At 39.8% G+C, this 17108-nt stretch overlaps 1 protein-coding gene and 1 long non-coding RNA gene across 9 annotated transcripts in view; one reads left to right on the forward strand and one right to left on the reverse strand.

Moving 5' to 3' along the window:
* Window positions 1–17108, forward strand: part of ARHGAP26 (Rho GTPase activating protein 26) — a 387242-nt gene that overhangs the window by 281618 nt on the left and 88516 nt on the right. For all 8 annotated transcript variants that reach the window (XM_053295420.1, XM_053295423.1, XM_053295421.1 and 5 more), the window contains one exon: window positions 14219–14378. In XM_053295420.1, coding sequence (XP_053151395.1) covers window positions 14219–14378 — 160 coding nt within the window. The remainder of the gene's footprint in view (window positions 1–14218; window positions 14379–17108) is intronic.
* LOC128344701 (uncharacterized) overlaps window positions 1–17108 on the reverse strand; it is a 42359-nt gene that overhangs the window by 21466 nt on the left and 3785 nt on the right. The gene's annotated exons all lie outside the window — the stretch shown is intronic.

Raw genomic sequence — 17108 nt, forward strand, 5'->3', positions numbered from 1 at the left:
TGGTGATTTCATACATAGGAAACAGCTGTCAAGGTCCAGCAATGTAGCTTTACCTTCTCCTTAATAAAGTGCTAACCTGCTTAATATTTGAATAATAAAACAAAAGGAATTAACATAATACAGGTGGACCTTGGTGCATGCAGTTCCAACAACCACGTTTTTGCATATCCATGGTCGGGCAATTGAGACCCGACCTCGGCATACATGGGTGATGGTTAAAAACCATGTATTTGTGGTTCCTAGGTGGCCGGAAATTATTCCCAAGGCCATTTCTGCCCACCATTTTGAAGAAAGGAGCCATTTTGTGGCTCATTTGTGCAAAAAGATTCCCCCCCCCGTGATTTTTTGCAGAAAAAATGGACCCCTTTTAAAGCATTTTTTGCCCTGCAGGATCCTACCCCCCCCATCTCCGTAGAAGTAATGCCCCATTATCCACAGTTTTGTTACCCATGGAAATAGGTGGGAATGGAACTCCCATGGATAACAGGGTTCACCTGTACCATATGTAAATAATTTAAAGCTGTAGATATTTAGTCCAGCATCCATACACAGTATATTAGATATTCAGACTACAATGAAGCTCTTATACATACATTTCAGAGGTAGCCAATGGTACTTCTTGAAGTAATATCTACTCTGCTCTTTCCCCTACTGGGATCCAACTACAACCAGGTTTCAGCCAGGAGGAAAATAAGATATTGCATGTGCTGTTCACATGCACCACCTAGCCAGGCAAGGGCAGCCCAGCCTGGGTTAGGTTATGCGTGTGAAGTACTGGGATCGATCCCGATCACAGCACTGCCCCCCTTGCCAAGCCCAAGTTTTAAACCCAGCATTGAGGTTAAGCAAACCTATGGTTCACTTAACCTCAGCTGTCAATTGTCTGGGCAATCACCATCACCGCCAGGTTAAACAGCTCCATCCCCACCACCCCCGGGCCATTTGTGGCAGCAAACCACAGGAGGGGAGGAGCAGGTGCACCAAGCATGATGCCTGCTCTAATAAGAGCAGTCACCGTGCTTGTACCCCAGGGCTCCCTGGGATGTGGGAGGGGGAAGTCCTCCCAGCTCCTGCAGTCACCATGCCGCCGCTCATGTGGGCATGTGGCACTGCAGAGGGGAGGGCAGCTGTTGCTTGTCTGCTGAGGAAGGCAGGTGAGTTCCTACCTTCCTCGTAGCACACCCAGCAGCAACCATGTGTGCAAGACCTCACTGAGTAAAGAAGACTTTAATAAATGAAATAATAAAAACTTCCACCCTTTCCTAAATGACATGTTGAGATCAGATGAAACTGGTTTTAGGGGACTATGTTTCATTTTGATACAATGATAGGAATAGTAAGACACTGGGATATTTACAATATATTAGGATTAGTACTTACAAAAGGTGGTTTGCTTAGTGCCAGTAGGTTTTCAGATCCAAAGGCTGACATATATAGATGCAGGGCATGATAGAAATCTTGATTATAACCTAGTTTTTTCTTTGCTGTACTGATTTCCTGGCTGTAGGAAGCTTTGTTTTTAAATGTGAAGAAGCAATGTTATGTTTGTATTTGGAGGCAGTACAGTCCTAGGAGGGCTGGACCTCAAGGACTAAGTATGTCAATTAATCTCTGCAGTCCAAAATAATATTGGCTTTAGAGTGGGCTGGAAATTTTAACAGACTGACTAACAGAGGCTCATGAAAGGTTTTTGTGCTAAGTCAGGAGCTTTTGCTCCAGACTAGTGTTGAACTAGCACAAACATGTTTGTGCTTGTGCAACAAGGTATACAATCTGGGGCTACCTCATATGTTTTTCAGGGAACTTGGGCACAAGAGCACAATTTCAGCATCCTCATTACTTTGTGCAGCTATGCCAGTTTCTTGCACACGTGCAACTTTGTTGTGCAGGTGCTTTTTTAGTCTGGATGTCAGCTTCCTGTTGCATTTAAATGATTCTCCTATTTCAACCTATTGCCAGCTAAAATTATAATTAGGTTCTAAATGGCTTCATTACAGTTTTGTACGCCCTGTAGTTGGCATTAGAGATTCTTAGCATGATTTCACATGACTAGCTAAACAAATTATTTATTATGGAATAAGAAATTGTTGGCTGGGCTTAGAGTATCTGTGCCTCTGGCTGGCCCATGCACCGGCCACCTTCCCCCACCAGCCCACCCACCGCCTTTTTCTTTCTCCCCCACCCCAACCCCCACTGCTGCTTTCTGGCCGACTGGACACCGGCTTCTTCTCCCACCTGCCCCCCGTTCTGATGAGCGAGTGGGCTTCTTTTCCCTCCCACCCCCACCAGTTTCTTATCCCGTCCACCACTCCCTTTTTGGTGGGCAGGTGGGCTTCTTCTCCCGCCCCTCTGCCAGTTTCTGGCCACCCAGGCACCAGTTTCTCACCTGCCCACCGCTTTCTGGCTGGCCGGGCACCAGCTTCTTCTCCGTTCCACCCCCCACTGCTGCCGCTTTCTGGCTGGCCGGCCTGTTTCTCGCCCGCCCCCCTTTCTGGCCGGCTGGCTGGGCGGGCACCAGCTCCTTCTCTCTCCCATTGGTTTCTTCTCCCATCCACTACTGCTTTCTGGCCAGCCGGCCGCCATTTGCCCCCCTTCCACCCATACCTGTGGTTATATGGCAGCTCACCAAACTCTTGTTCCCATAGCTAAGCAGGGTCTGCCCTGGTTGCATCTGAATGGGAGACTTGATGTGTGAGCACTGCAAGATATTCCCCTCAGGGGATGAAGCCGCTCTGGGAAGAGCAGAAGGTTTCAAGTTCCCTACCTGGTTTCTCCAAGATAGGGCTGAGAGAGATTCCTGCCTGCAACCTTGGAGAAGACAATACTGAGCTAGATAGACCAAAGGTCTGACTCAGTATATGGCAGTTTCCTATGTTCCTATGTTCTAGCAAGAGCTGCCACACATGGGATTAGCTACAGGTACATTTTAGGAATTAATAATAAATTATTCCTAGTTAGCCTTTATACCAGTGGCCATTGATTGATTGATTGATTAAGTGCTGTCAAGGCAGTATCGACTCTTAGCGAACACATAGATAGATTCTCTCCAGGATGATCTTTCTTCAAGGCCTTTAAGGTCTCTCAGTGGTGCATTCATTGCTGTCGTAATTGAGTCCATCCACCTTGCTACTTGTCGTCCTCACCTTCTTTTTCCTTCAATTTTCCCCAGCATTATAGGCTTCTCAAGGGAGCTGGGTTTTCGCATAATGTGTCTGAAGTATGATAGTTTGAGCCTGGTCATTTGTCCCTTGAGTGAAAATTCTGGATTGATTTGTTCTATGATCCATTTGGTTTTTTTCCTGGCTGTCCATGGTATACTCAAAAGTCTTCTCCAGCACCAAAGTTCAAAAGCATCAATACTTTTTCTATCTTGCTTCTTCAAAGTCCAGCGTTGGCATCCATAGAGTGTCATAGGAAAACCATTGCCTGAACAATTCTAATCTTTGTAGGTGTAGACACATCATAGAGTCTATATATCCTTTCCAAGGCCTTCATTGCAACCCTTCCAAGTGCTAGTCTGCAGCGTATTTCTTGACTGCTGGATCCTTTACTGTTGACGGTTGATCCTAAGAGGCAGAAGCTATCCAATGTCTTCATTATCAGTTCTGAGGCTCTTGCTGTACCCGTTGTCATTAGTTTATTCTTTTTTCCCCCAGAATGTATAGTACATTTATTAAAGTTTAAGTAAAAAAAACAGAAATGGTTACATCTCTGAGAGTATACATGATTACACACAGAAGCTTATCCAGCGTAAACAAAACTCTGTATGTAAGATACCAATGGTAATTGTATATATTTATATAAATGTGTATGTATATAATTATAGAATAGGAAATGTTAACATAGGACTCAGTCTTACCATCAGTAAAATTACTAATCTAACAGTTAAACAAAGTAAAGAGGGGAGAGCCGAAATGAGCAACAACAAAAAGGAACAAGGCAGGAACGTATACATGAGTATTAAGGTTAAATCAGGCAGAGCAAAACTTCCACTACAGAGGTCCCGTCCAGTACATACAAACTCAAAGATATTAATAAACATATTATTGATTAATATTATGTCAATAAAAACTTATGACTAGCCAGGAGAGAAAATAGAAAGAAAACTTAAAACCCTGCAAAAAGTAGAACCTTCATGAATGTAACTCACTGAAATCCATGAAATGGATTTCCCTACATGGTAAAAATGGTTTCCCTACATAAATATTATCCTTCTTTTAATCCAAAAGCCTGTATAAAAATCATCCAGAAGCTTTCTCAGAATAAAGATCTAAATGCACAGGTCTCTTTCTGGTCTTTCCCATCCCAGTTCTTCTGATTAGCACATAATTCCAAACAAAAGGAAAAAAACAACTAGATGATACCAATTATATCCCTACTAGATGGATATAATCTAACATCCATGAAAAAACCAGGAAGATTATTTTTTAAAATCCTTTCCAGATCCATGCCTACGGATACAAGAACAGTGGACACCTTATCCTAAAAAAACCCTGTAAATTCAATAGGCCTATGATGTCAAGTAAAAAAGTATGAGGCGGGGGGGGGGGATTCCTAAATCGGACTTCAGTATTATGTTATATACACAAAAAATGAAGAGACCATTAGTTATTACCTGACTTGTAAAAGCTATTAGTTCTATACAAATATCTAAATGCCATGAGTTCTAGAAAGGAACTCCAAAGTAATAGTATAAAAATAATAAATAATATTATTTTTACGATAATATGAAAATATATTTTTAATATCTCTATCAAAGTACTTAGAAGGGTCCCTCAAAGCAGAGCAAGAATCTGCCAAAATATAACGCACAACACCGAATCATGCAACAAATCTTCACATATATCAATTATCACTTCGTATTTGGCTCTCCTCCCTAGGTGACACTACTCCACAAAAAAGTCTATGACAACGTAATAATGCAAAGAAAACATTTCAACTCTCAACTGTAAAGATCTCATTAAAACCAAAAGGTCAAAATAAGTCTAGAGTCCAGTGTATAAAAGGATATATATCTATCTAGTATATAAAAGGGTTGAAAAAATAATTTTGAATCTCTCTTCTAACTCCCCAAAGTATCTAAATATTAGAATGGTAAAGAAAAGATTGCTCATAGAGAGAGAAGATGCCGACTTCACAGAAACTTAGTATTTGGATGTAAATTTTTCTTTCCAATAGCACAGAGCTATGATGGAGTTCCCAGCACTTACACTCCAGTTATATAACAATTTAACATATATTCATGACGGGTATCCAGAGCCGGGTATGCAAAAACAAATCACAGATGGTTAAAGATAGTTAATAGAAAGGGGCAGGATAACTAATGAAATAAAATAACTAGCTGGGGATTCTCTCATCATTTTAAAGACCAACTAAGATTTTCTTGGCCACAATCTTATACAATACCATCAAATCCTATTTCCAATTTTACCCATTTTGTGTGTGTGTGTGTGTGTGTGTGTTTGTTTTAAAAAGAATAGGCTATTAGTTTAAAGATTTCCCTCAACTCACACTTCTATTTTGAAAAGAAAAGGGGGGGAGCATATTATTTGTTTCAAAGGTATTCCTTATGCTGCATCAAAAACAAAACAATAGAGAGAGACCCAAAAGTCAATAAGGGGTTAACTTGAAAATTTTTTGAGAGCATTCTTGGTCTGGAGATAAGGTATTCTGCCAAAGACATAATATGCCGGAACTTGCGCCATACAAAAGCTTATGCATGGGAAAATGTGAAAAGTCTTGAGTCTCCTTTTTCATTCCAATTTATTCTGTCCACTTTCTGATGTTGAATTTCAAAAACGTGCATTGTTGAATCAGGATTCTCATAGTCCAAAATAGAATAAAGAGTATACTCTCCTTGGAAAAAAAAAAGGATCTCAAAGGGATTCTGAAGAGTGAAACACAAAACAGTAAGTTTTATTACCAGCCATAAAATATCTTGTCAATGCAGAGATACCAGTGTAGAGAAAAAGAAAAGTCCGAGTTCAAAGTAGAAATTACAGTCTTCTAGCTGGAAGCTGAGCTGGTAAAGATGTAATCTGTGGGCTCTGCAATAGAAAAGAAGAAGAGAGACATCCAAGTGGACAACATTCTCCTCCACCAGCCTTCTTCTTGATGCTGTAAATTTGTCAACATTGAGATACAAGTATAGTAGAAAAAGGCCAAGTACAAGGTAGAAGTTACAGTCTTCTAGCTGAAGGCCAGGCTGATAAAAATATAAACTGTAGGCTCTGCGACAAAGAGGAAAAAGAAAAAACATCCAAGTGGCAGTCTCAGCGGACACCATTCCCCTCCACGAGCCCTCCTCTTAACGCTGTAAATCATTCCGTAATTGCTTCTAGGAAGGTCAGTAAAAGGTTCAGAAAGCATAGTTAAAATACCAAAGATCTTGCATACTTCCAACTGTAGTTCTCTCAGAGATTAATTAGGAAAGATTAAAGTAGATAGGTGGCGAGGTCATCTCTACCTCAGCTTTGATGTTTCACCTCTCCCAATCAGCCAGTTGCCTGAGCAGAAAGGTTTATTCTGGGGGTTCGTCCAATGAAGATCTCCCCCAAACTACCCCCAAGAAAAAACCAAGCCCTGCATTGCAATCCTATCTCCATCATGTTGATGGGAGATAATTAGGCTGAATAGGAGCCAAGACACCAGGAGAGCTAGTCCAGTGCCTCTCTTTGAGATGCCATATTCGCCGGAAGTGATTAGTTCTTCTTAACATTTAGTTGTAGTCTCGTTTTTTCACTGTGCTCCTTAACTTTCATTACTAGAGCTTGCATTCTCAGCTATCAGAGTGGTGTCATCAGCATAGCGCAGGTTATTGATGTTTCTTCCTCCAGCTTTAAAACCACGCTCATCTTCTTCAAATCCAGCTTCTTTCAGTATATGTTAAGCATATAAATTGAATAGAGAAGGAGACAGTATACAGCCTTGCCTTACTCCTTTGCTGATCTGGAACCAGTCTGTTTCACCATGTTCTGTCTGGATTGTGGCTTCCTGTCCTGTGTATAGGTTTCTCATGAGAACAATGAGATGTTCTTGGAGGCCCATTTTCCTAAGGATATGCCACAACTTGATATGTTCGACACAATCGAAGGCTTTTCTGTAGTCAATAAAGGACACATTGACTTCTTTGTGGTATTCTTTGTTTTTTTCAATTATCCAGCGTGCATCAGCAATAATGTCTCTTGTTCCTCAGCCTTTTCTGAAACCAGCTTGAACATCTGGCATTTCCCTTTCCACATAGTGCTCTAATCTAGGTTGGATGATCCTGGGCATTATTTTGCTAGCATGTGAAATTAAGGATCTTGTGTGATGGTTTGTGCAATCTGTTCTTTAGTATGGGTATGTAGACTACTATACCAGATTAAACAGAAAGGAAACCCTGGATCTTGAGAAGGTTTCACAGTATCTAGAGTATTTACAAATATCAGAGTTCACCGACTGGCAGAAATAGCTGCTGAATAAACCAAATTTCAGAGGAAGAAACAAAAGAAGTAATACAGCGGCTGAGGCCTGGATAGATTTTCAGTGGTTTATTACAAATCCTTTCAAGAAATATTAATCAGCCCATTGACCCAAGTGATAAATGAAATATTACATTGTCATACACTGCCGCCTTCTTGGCAAGAAGCATTCATTTCTCTTATACATAAGGAAGGGAAGGATCCAACTAGACCAAAATTGTACAAATTTATCTGCTAAATGTGGATTACAAACTTTTTGCGGCGATTTTGGCAGGAAGGCTGAAAGGTTTTTTAATTGATATAATACATCCGGATCAGACAGGGTATGTACTGAAGAGATACATGAAAGACAATCTGAGATATATATTGAATGCAATAGATGATATTTCAAAGAATAAGAGTAAAGCAGCGATGATTTTCTTGGATGCGGAGAAAGCTTTGACAATCTTGATTGGTCCTTCTTGTTTAAACTATTAGAAAAAATGAACCGTGGTACTAATTTCCTTTCATGGATTCAAAGTATATATCAGGAACAAACAGTAAAGATAATGGTGAATGGGGCGATATCCAAAAAATGCGCTATCACAGAGAGTACGAGACAAGGGTTTCCCCTTTCACCATTGTCGTTTATCCTAGCTCTTGAACCATTGGTGATGAAGATACAGCTGGGGGGGGAAGTTTCTGGAATTAAAATGATGGATCAAGAACATAAAATAAAATTGTATGCAGATGATGTAGTTCTTACAATTACTCAACCAAAGCACTATTTGGACTCAGTAATGGAACATATAAATCATTATGGCATGGTTTCAGGATATAAGATTAATAAAGACAAAACACAGATTCTTACAGGGAACCTGTCAGATACAGAACTATTATATTTGAAGACAAGACTGGATTTCAACTGACAGAAAAACCAATTAAATATTTAGGGATTAATTTAACATTGAATAACAAAGACCTGTTCAAGAATAATTATTTACCATCATGGAGCCTTATTATGGCAGATCTAACCAGGTGGAAAAAATATTTCTTGGCTGGGAAGGATAGCATTGGTTAAAATGAATATTTTACCAAATATGAGCTTTTTATTTCAAATGATCCCTATTAAAATTGAAGATAAGATATTGAACATGTGGCAGAGGAATATAAATTCTTTTATTTGGGCCAATAAAAACCCAAGAATTAAGTTCAAGGTCATGCAAGATTTAAAAGATCAGGGAGGATTGGCTGTTCCTAATTTGAAATTATATCATCATGCCAGTTGCTTGACATAGATTTCGGATTCAATCAGAGAACCATATGGTCCAGTGATGGCTATGGAAGGGTTTGACCTTCCAGAAGGGTTAGATAAGTATTTATGGACTAATATAAAAAGGAACGATCATGACATAAAGTCCTGTACAATTAGAAGTAGTTCATTACATGTTTGGGACAAATATAAGAACAGGATAAGTACAGAGCTATCATCTTTGGCATCTATCATAAACTTTTTTTTTCCCCATGGAGAAGAAAACTCTAGAAATTTTGCCCAGTGGAGAGAGAAGGCATAAGTTTAACTACAGGAAAAACAAAAATGAAATCCATTCAGACTGTGCTTCAGAATGGTCCAGTGAACCCTCATGGTTTCAATATCTACAAATTAGTACTATAATGCAGAAAGAAATACAGAGACAAGGTGGCAAACTTCGAGACTTAACAGAATTCAAAGTATTAATTACTAAAAATACCGATCATGTACTAGGATTGATATATAAGTTGCTATTGAAATATGATTCAGAAACAGAACAGGTAAAAGACTGTATGATCAAGTGGATGCAAAACTTAAACAGAACAATTGATATGCAACTATGGGAATACCAATGGAAGGTGAACATTAAATTAACAGCAAATAGCATTTTAAGGGAAAATTGATACAAAATGTATTTTAGATGGTATATTACTCCATCTTTGATGATTGCAAAGATGGATAGTAATTACTCTGGAGATTGTTGGAAGTGTAAGAGCCATGTGGGGACATTTTATCATATGTGGTGGACATGTAGCAAAGCACAATAATTCTGGGGGGGGGGGGGGAATCACCGTAAGATGAAAGAAATTTTAAACATAAATTCCTCTTAATCTCCAGAGGGGTTTTTTTGTTAAACATGACTAAATCCTATATTCCCACTAAGTATTCGGAGCTATCTTTGTATATGATTACTGCAGCCAGGATCTTATACGCTCCTAAATGGAGACAACAAATAATCCCAACAGTAGTTGAGTGGTTATTAAAATTATGGGAATATATGCCTTTATGGCTAAGGTTACTGCTTATTTACATAATATTTCAGATGAAACATTTATTTCTATTTGGGAGCCTTTCATACTTTACAATTTAACATGGGTCAACACCCTCATCCAAGATTGGGTTTTTCTTTCTAGAATACACGGTTAATTAAAGTGCTATTTCTGTGTTTTGTTTTTTATGTTTGTTTGTTTTTACAATTCTTGGCAAGGGTGGTTTCATGTGGGTGGGTGTTTTTTGGAAGGTGGAGAACAGAGGGCTGCTGATTGAACCTCCTGATTGATGTATGTAATTATGAGACATCTAAGAACTGCTAATTGTAAAGTTACTTTTATCTTTTCTTTCTGTTGCTTTTCTATTTCTGTTACCTTGTTGAAAAACAATAAAAATATACTCTTTAAAAGAAAAGAAAAGAAAGCTTATGCCATAATAAATCTATAAGTATTAAAAACCTCTCCAAAATCATTAGGTAACAGTGTTGGTACATTGGGAAAAAAATCTAATGCTAAAGTAAGATAATAACTTCATTAGAACCAGCAAAAACATCACAAAAAAGTGAGCAAGCTTCCAGAATAAGAGTTGTTCAGGCTGGATGTTAAGTCATGATGGAAAAGCCACCCAAAGCTGTAGTTTGAACAGCCTTAAGGTGAGGTGCGGGAGATGTTATGCAGAAATTATTAGTTAGGCTGTGTTTGGTGCAAAACATGGAGCAAGAGACACAAACGACAATGGCTGTATATATTTAAATATAAACACTACCCATTATTTGTCTTCAACATGAAGTAGAATACACATGTCCCTTGCAAGGCAAACAGCAGGAGAAACATATTAGTTACTGTAGTAGCAAAACTGGAGATTAAATATAGGTGGTATGCAAAATAAATCCGGGAGTATTACCTAGTTATTAGAGGGTGTCGGGCTCCCCCACCACCACCTGACGCAGCAAGCCACTTACCCAATCACGTGAAGATGAATGAGAGTGCCAAAGGATCCCTAGCCTCAGCAGCAGCCAGTTCCTCTCTTCCCATGATTGCAGGAAAAGCAAGGGAAAGTGGGAGGTGGCCACCCAGGGTTGTGCTGGAGCAGCCCAGCAGGCTGTCACCTGGTGGTGACGAAGAGAGAGGCGTCCCCTCACTCTTGCCATGGCCCCCTGTAATGACATCAGGAACAGGGGTGGGATTTAAGGGAAGGGCCCTTCCAAAGACCAGGGGTGGGGTGGCCAGGATGGCAGCCTGGTCAAAGAGGGATGAGCCAGGGGGAAGGAAACATGGTTGCCCTGACTGGAGGGCTTTATTTAAGGGTCGGGCAGCCAACCCCCTGAGCCATTTTGGAAGGGTGGTATACAAATCAGATAAATAAATAAATAAGGCTGAAGAGGTCAATGGGGACATTGTCAGGTCTGAAAGGCTCCTGGGGAGGAGCAAGACCACCTTTCACATTGACAGGTGGAGGAGGAGAAGGGTGAAAGTTAACCCCCTCCCCACCCAGGACCACCCTCTAATTTTATCATACTGGAATGTGTCCAATCTAAATTCCTAACAGCAGCTTTACAAGTGCCCTGCTGTATCTCCAGTACCATTCTGCGTCTGGAAACTGGCTTGATAAAAGTTGAGACCAAAATTTGGATGACTGTTCTTAATCACTGGCTCAAATTAGCCTTTTGCTCTAGGGGCCTGGCCCCGTTAACACTGTAGGAAAATGTCCAATCCTCTTGGAAGCGGGCGTGGCGGTATTGGGTTTCTCTCTGTCTTTTCTCCTTGCAATGGGCTGTGATAAGGCGAAAGTGGCCATTAAAAACAGGATCCTGGATATGGAATGCCAGGCAGATCTAAGTAGGGTACCTGGTTTCCTGGCCTCAGACAGCTCCAGGTTCACGGTTCCCCCCACCACCCGCATATTTGACACAGTTGCAGATACCAAGCCACAGAAGGGCGTTCACCCTTGCCTGATGTCATGCCCTTCCATCCACTGTTTTGGACTGGAAATACAGGAAGATTCCATTTGCAGAACGGCTTTGCCCCTTTGCCTCTGGGGAGCTGGAAACCCCTGAACATGTGCTCCTTTCCTGCAATTTCTATAAAGATAGCTGAGATAAACTCATACTCCCTCTACTACTCAGCTGCCCTGGTCACCCCAGCCAAGTCTACACTAAGATGCTGCTCTCGGATGAAAAGCGGACTTTCACATACAATGCTGCTAGATTCTGCACGGCAGCGTGCAAGATCCGTTGAACACTGACTTTACCCCATAATCCATGAAGTCAATTTTAACTCTTTTACTAGATTGTCCTATTTTAGTTAGTAGCCAGCTTTATTTCCCTTTTTATCATATGGTATCTCTCTCTCTTTTTTAACATGGTAGATGTCTTTTATTCATTGAGAATTGTATTTTGTAATTGATTAATTTTATGTATCAGATTTTAAAATCCCGACTAGTATCCATTTTAGTCAGCTGCCTTACTATTTTAATAAGATATTTCATGCTATATTTTAGTTATATTTTATATTTTAGTTACCTCGCTTGCACTCCATAGTATATTTTAAATATCTTGTATCTTTAGACCCTCATTCTATTAATCTTAACTGTAATACAAATCTCATAGTTTATAGTAGTAAAACATGTATCATTCATTTTCATAATAATCTGATTGCTTTATCTTTTTTACTGTATTGTAATCTGTGCTGGTCTTTGACTATAATAAAGATGATTGATTGCACCCCCTCCCCTCCACTTCTGAGACACAGCCAGACCCAAAGGGGTTATTCAGCACCCTCGGGGTAATGGGAGGCGAAGCTGAACAGAGGGCAGCTTCTTTGGACAGTTAAGTCCCGTATTTAAATGGTAGAAGATTATTTTCTACCAAGTTATAAGATCCCACATCTGTACGGTCAGATGCAGTATTCTCCAAAGCACATAAAAATAGTAGGTGGTTAAGTAAGATCACAGCCTTTTTGTTGGGTTTACTGAAAAATGGCTAGTCCCTGAAATTTGTTATGGCTTAGTCATTTTCCAGGAAAGATGCTAACTTAGCTTATGCTTCTGTATGGACTCTATTTTAGTGGGAGTGGGGGTGGGGAGGTGGTGTATAATAATGTTATCTAATTGAATTCCTATGAAGATAATTATGGGTTGAATTTGAGAAGGAAGTGGTGTAGAATAGTACATGGTGAAGAGGAGGAAAGCACTTTTCCAAGCTTCTTAGAAGTCAAAAATAGCTGGATTTTGCATCCTCATTGGATACTATTTTAAATAAAATGTAGCAAATATATATTTACCCTTTGTGTGCTTACTCTGTGATAAGGCCTCAAAATACTGTATGTTCTGTTTAATTATACCAGTACCATTTAAGCAATGTAAATATAATTAATACTTACATTATTGTCCTGAAGTAGCAGTGGATTAGATGCTGTTTGAATGCATTAATTTAAATTTATATTTCATTTATTTATAGACTTATTTTACATAGTGTATTCATACTAAAACGTGCTCAAATGCAGGATGTTTAGAGTACTAGTAGTCTCTTCCTGGTCACTTATTGGAAAACCTAAAGTAGTGAGGAGGAGGCCATGTGTGTTCAGTATGTGTGTGGGAATAATGGGGAACATAGTTGTTAATCAAGATGATAGGGTTTACGGGTGCTCTTTGGACAAGTTGTATGGTTTGATATTTTTCCAGACAGAGCCCTTATTACTAATGCTTACAAAATTCTCCCCACCCAAATTTCTCTTTGGATTGCAGAGCAATACCTAGTGAGTTAGTTTTTATTCTTTCATTTTTGATTTTCTAACTTTGTCCAGATTATTGCACACTAGTGGTTTGTTACTGTTTTTGAGTTTGTCTGTTTTGAGTTTTTGAGTTTGTCTGTTAATGATTCACACAAGCACATACACTGATTAAATCACAGAATAACATGGAATCTTAACACTGTGCATTTTGTGCTGTGATTTAATCAGTGTGCCTTTTTTGCAAGCGTATATTAGTATATTACTTGCAGCAAGATTGTGTAGTTTTTTAATCAGTGCACTTGTGTGCATTGGAAACCTGTACTCAGGCTGGGGGAGGAGGGGTGCTGAACATTGCAGCAAACTGCACATACAACAATTTTGAAATTACTTCTAGAAATTCTTCAAGTTTACCAGAAGACACACAGGGTGGAACATGGGACCAAGTCAAACCATGGAACAATAATGCAATGGAATGAGGGACATCTGCTCATCCCATGTCATATGTGTTAGACCATCTCAGTTTTCAGTATCCAGGAAATTATATTTGCCTTTTACTGCTTGGATTGTTGAGAAACCTATACAGCGGACATGCCAGTTAGTTGTACTATCCACACTTCTGAGCTTTACAGTTGTCCAAAAACCATGCTCATAGTTGGTAGGATTTTTACCAAAGAGAAATGGGCTAGTTTTTGAACTTTTCTAGCTTATTTAATACCTTTTTTTTTCTTTTTGCTTTATTACAGTGTTGCTAAGAACCACAAACAGAACCTAATGACTGTCGCAAATCTGGGGGTTGTTTTTGGACCAACATTAATGCGACCGCAAGAAGAAACAGTTGCTGCGATTATGGACATCAAGTTCCAGAATATTGTGGTTGAGATCTTAATAGAAAACCATGAAAAGGTAGTTTTTCCATGAGTTTATAACTCTTCCATTTTAAAAAATACATTGCTTACAAGTGTTTCTGACTTCAGTGTTTCTTTCCTAGCTGACTTTCTCCACACACTTGCAGAAAATAACTTAATTAATAATGTCCCCACCTCTTTCTGTTCAAAGTGCCCGGACCACTTTGCTGATATGGAGAGAAGGGGAAGTTCTTGCTCAGAGGGGAAAGGTTTAATATGTTTGATAAACCTGAACATTTCCCCCTAGGAGATGGCTACTCCCCAAATGCCCCTCCTCACCAGGTGCTACGTAGTGGAATATGACTGGTTGTCCTTGCTCTAAGGATTTTATTCCCATCTTCAATTCGGAACAAGATGGAAAGTTTAGCAGCCAAAACACTATGGACCAAACTAGAAAGATGCTAATATGCCAGTTTATGGTAATAAGTGGCATGTTTATTACCAGAACTGCCTCCCCACACACCCCAAAATGTGTCAGGGCTATGTAATTTTGATCAGGACTATACAGCATGTGGAGAGGGTGAGGTCAGCCTTTCCTGTCACACAAGTTGCTTGTGAAAAAGTGCTTCCCTCGGTTCTGCTATAGACAAAGTGCAGGGATATACAGCATCTTCATGGGAAAACTTTTACGTGAAAATGACTTAACAGGAAAGGGCTAACTTCCACATATGCCTAGTCCCATTGAGTTTCTCTCATGTACATGCATATGCTATAGGATTTGCGGGGAGGGGATACAAGGGAAGGTTTGAAAATTTCAGATCATATATAAAGGTATCAATCTTTTACATTTTCAAACAAAATATAAAGTGCTGGTTCCCTTAATAGACCTCTAAGGTTCCCTCTAAAGTGTGTACTGTGTGCGCACACAAGTTTTTTGATGTCTGCTCAGTTGATTTTAAATCCTGCTCAGGTTGAATCAAGAAGGTATGTATGCACACACTGCCTTGATACTGCTGCACAGAACAAAACTCATTCTGTGCACAGATGGAAAATAATAGTGGAAACACTGCAATGGACCCAGCGGCTTGGGTCCAGGGTATTTAAGAGAGTGCCTTCTTGGTCATGAACCCTGTTACCTATTAATATCATCTGGAGAGGTCCCGTTAGGGTTGTTGTGCAAGCTACTCCCCCATGGTCTTTCCCATCACTACACTGGGAGAAACCACGGGAATGCAGGTTGTGCAACCGCTGACCAAGACCGTGTATACAGCAGCAGTGGCACTGATGTCTTCTGTCCCTGTTTCAATTGCTTCTCATGTCAGCCAGTAATGACTAGAAAGGTTTACTTTTGCCTTGTATTTGAGGAACACTTCTTGTACTTTTAATCCCGACTGTGTTAGTCATGCTGGAAACGGAAGCGGCATGTCTATAAATACTAATAACAGCCATTCTGTTGTGAAAAGTGATGGATGACGATGTCTTGCTTGGCTAGTTAATGTTTTTGTTCTTAAGTATTGATAACTAGATAACACCTCCTGTACTATATATGTTGGCACTCATCACAGTTTGCACTTTCTAGCATACCATGTTTTATGTTGGGTGGATAATCTTTGTCCTTCACAAGCTTTCATTTTAATAAGAGCTATTGATCTTTCCAATGGGCAATGATTAGCAACTTATCTCTAAACATGTCTATGGAAAATGCTAATTCAGGGTTTCTTAACCTTGGGTCCCCAGATGTTGTTGGACTACAACTCCCATCATCCCCAGACATGGCCTTTGTGGCTGAAGATGATGGGAGTTGTAGTCCAACAACATCTGGGGGCCCAAGGTTAAGAAACCCTGTGCTAATTTAACATGATTTTCTGAAACATGAAAACAAGCATGATAAAAATAGAGCACCAATGGTGCCGCATATATTAAACAACTGTAGATTTGTATCATCATTGCACACAACCATGCAAGTGGGGGTACAGCTGGTGGGAAACAATCTTAAAATTACCATAAGCGCTTCTTTATTGTATCATGTGCCTCCTTTGCAGTATGTCTTGATTTTAATTTAAAATTCTTTTTTTTACCAAGGTACAGTGGGGGGCAAAGTTATCATCATATGCCCCTTCCAGCTGCTTTTTATCAATAACTCATTCTGAATGTGTTGCAGTACATTCAGTAGAAGAGTGCAATTGATGTGAACTGTTCTGGTTTGGCATTGCATTACAGTTCTCCTGATCAAGTGAAATGACTCTCCTGTCTAATACTTTCATCATTTTGGTGAGTCAGGTAGGAGGCATGGTGAAGGTCCTGCCTCTGCCAAAATGTCTACAGTTGGAGACTCATCAGCAGTAAGCCCATGGAGGGACTGCTCTGATTCTCTTACCGAAAGCTCCCTAACTGGGTCTCCCCCACAACTCTTTGCTGGGCTTGGGCATAAATTCAGGAGCCTATTTCTGTTTAACCAGCTTGGGGCCTCCGTGCAAAAATTAGTAAATCTAGCCAGATTAGGACTTGCTTTGGTAAACCAAACCTTCATTTTCTTTTCATCTTGTCCCATCTATCTGAACCTGATGAAGCCATGTTTATAATTTGAAATATAATCCTCTTATATTTGTTTCAATAGTTTTTCAGTCTACAAACAGTAGCTTGTTTCAGGGCTCCCAATCTAGTTTAATTTGAAAGGAATTAAGGGCTGGTGCAGTAGACCCGCTACTGCATCAGCCCTTAATACCTTACAAATCAAACTAGATTGTGAGCCCTGAAACAAGCTACTGTTTATAGACTGAAAAACTAT

Source organism: Hemicordylus capensis, chromosome 2 (assembly GCF_027244095.1).
Source record: "Hemicordylus capensis ecotype Gifberg chromosome 2, rHemCap1.1.pri, whole genome shotgun sequence".
In the NCBI taxonomy this organism is placed as follows: domain Eukaryota; kingdom Metazoa; phylum Chordata; class Lepidosauria; order Squamata; family Cordylidae; genus Hemicordylus; species Hemicordylus capensis.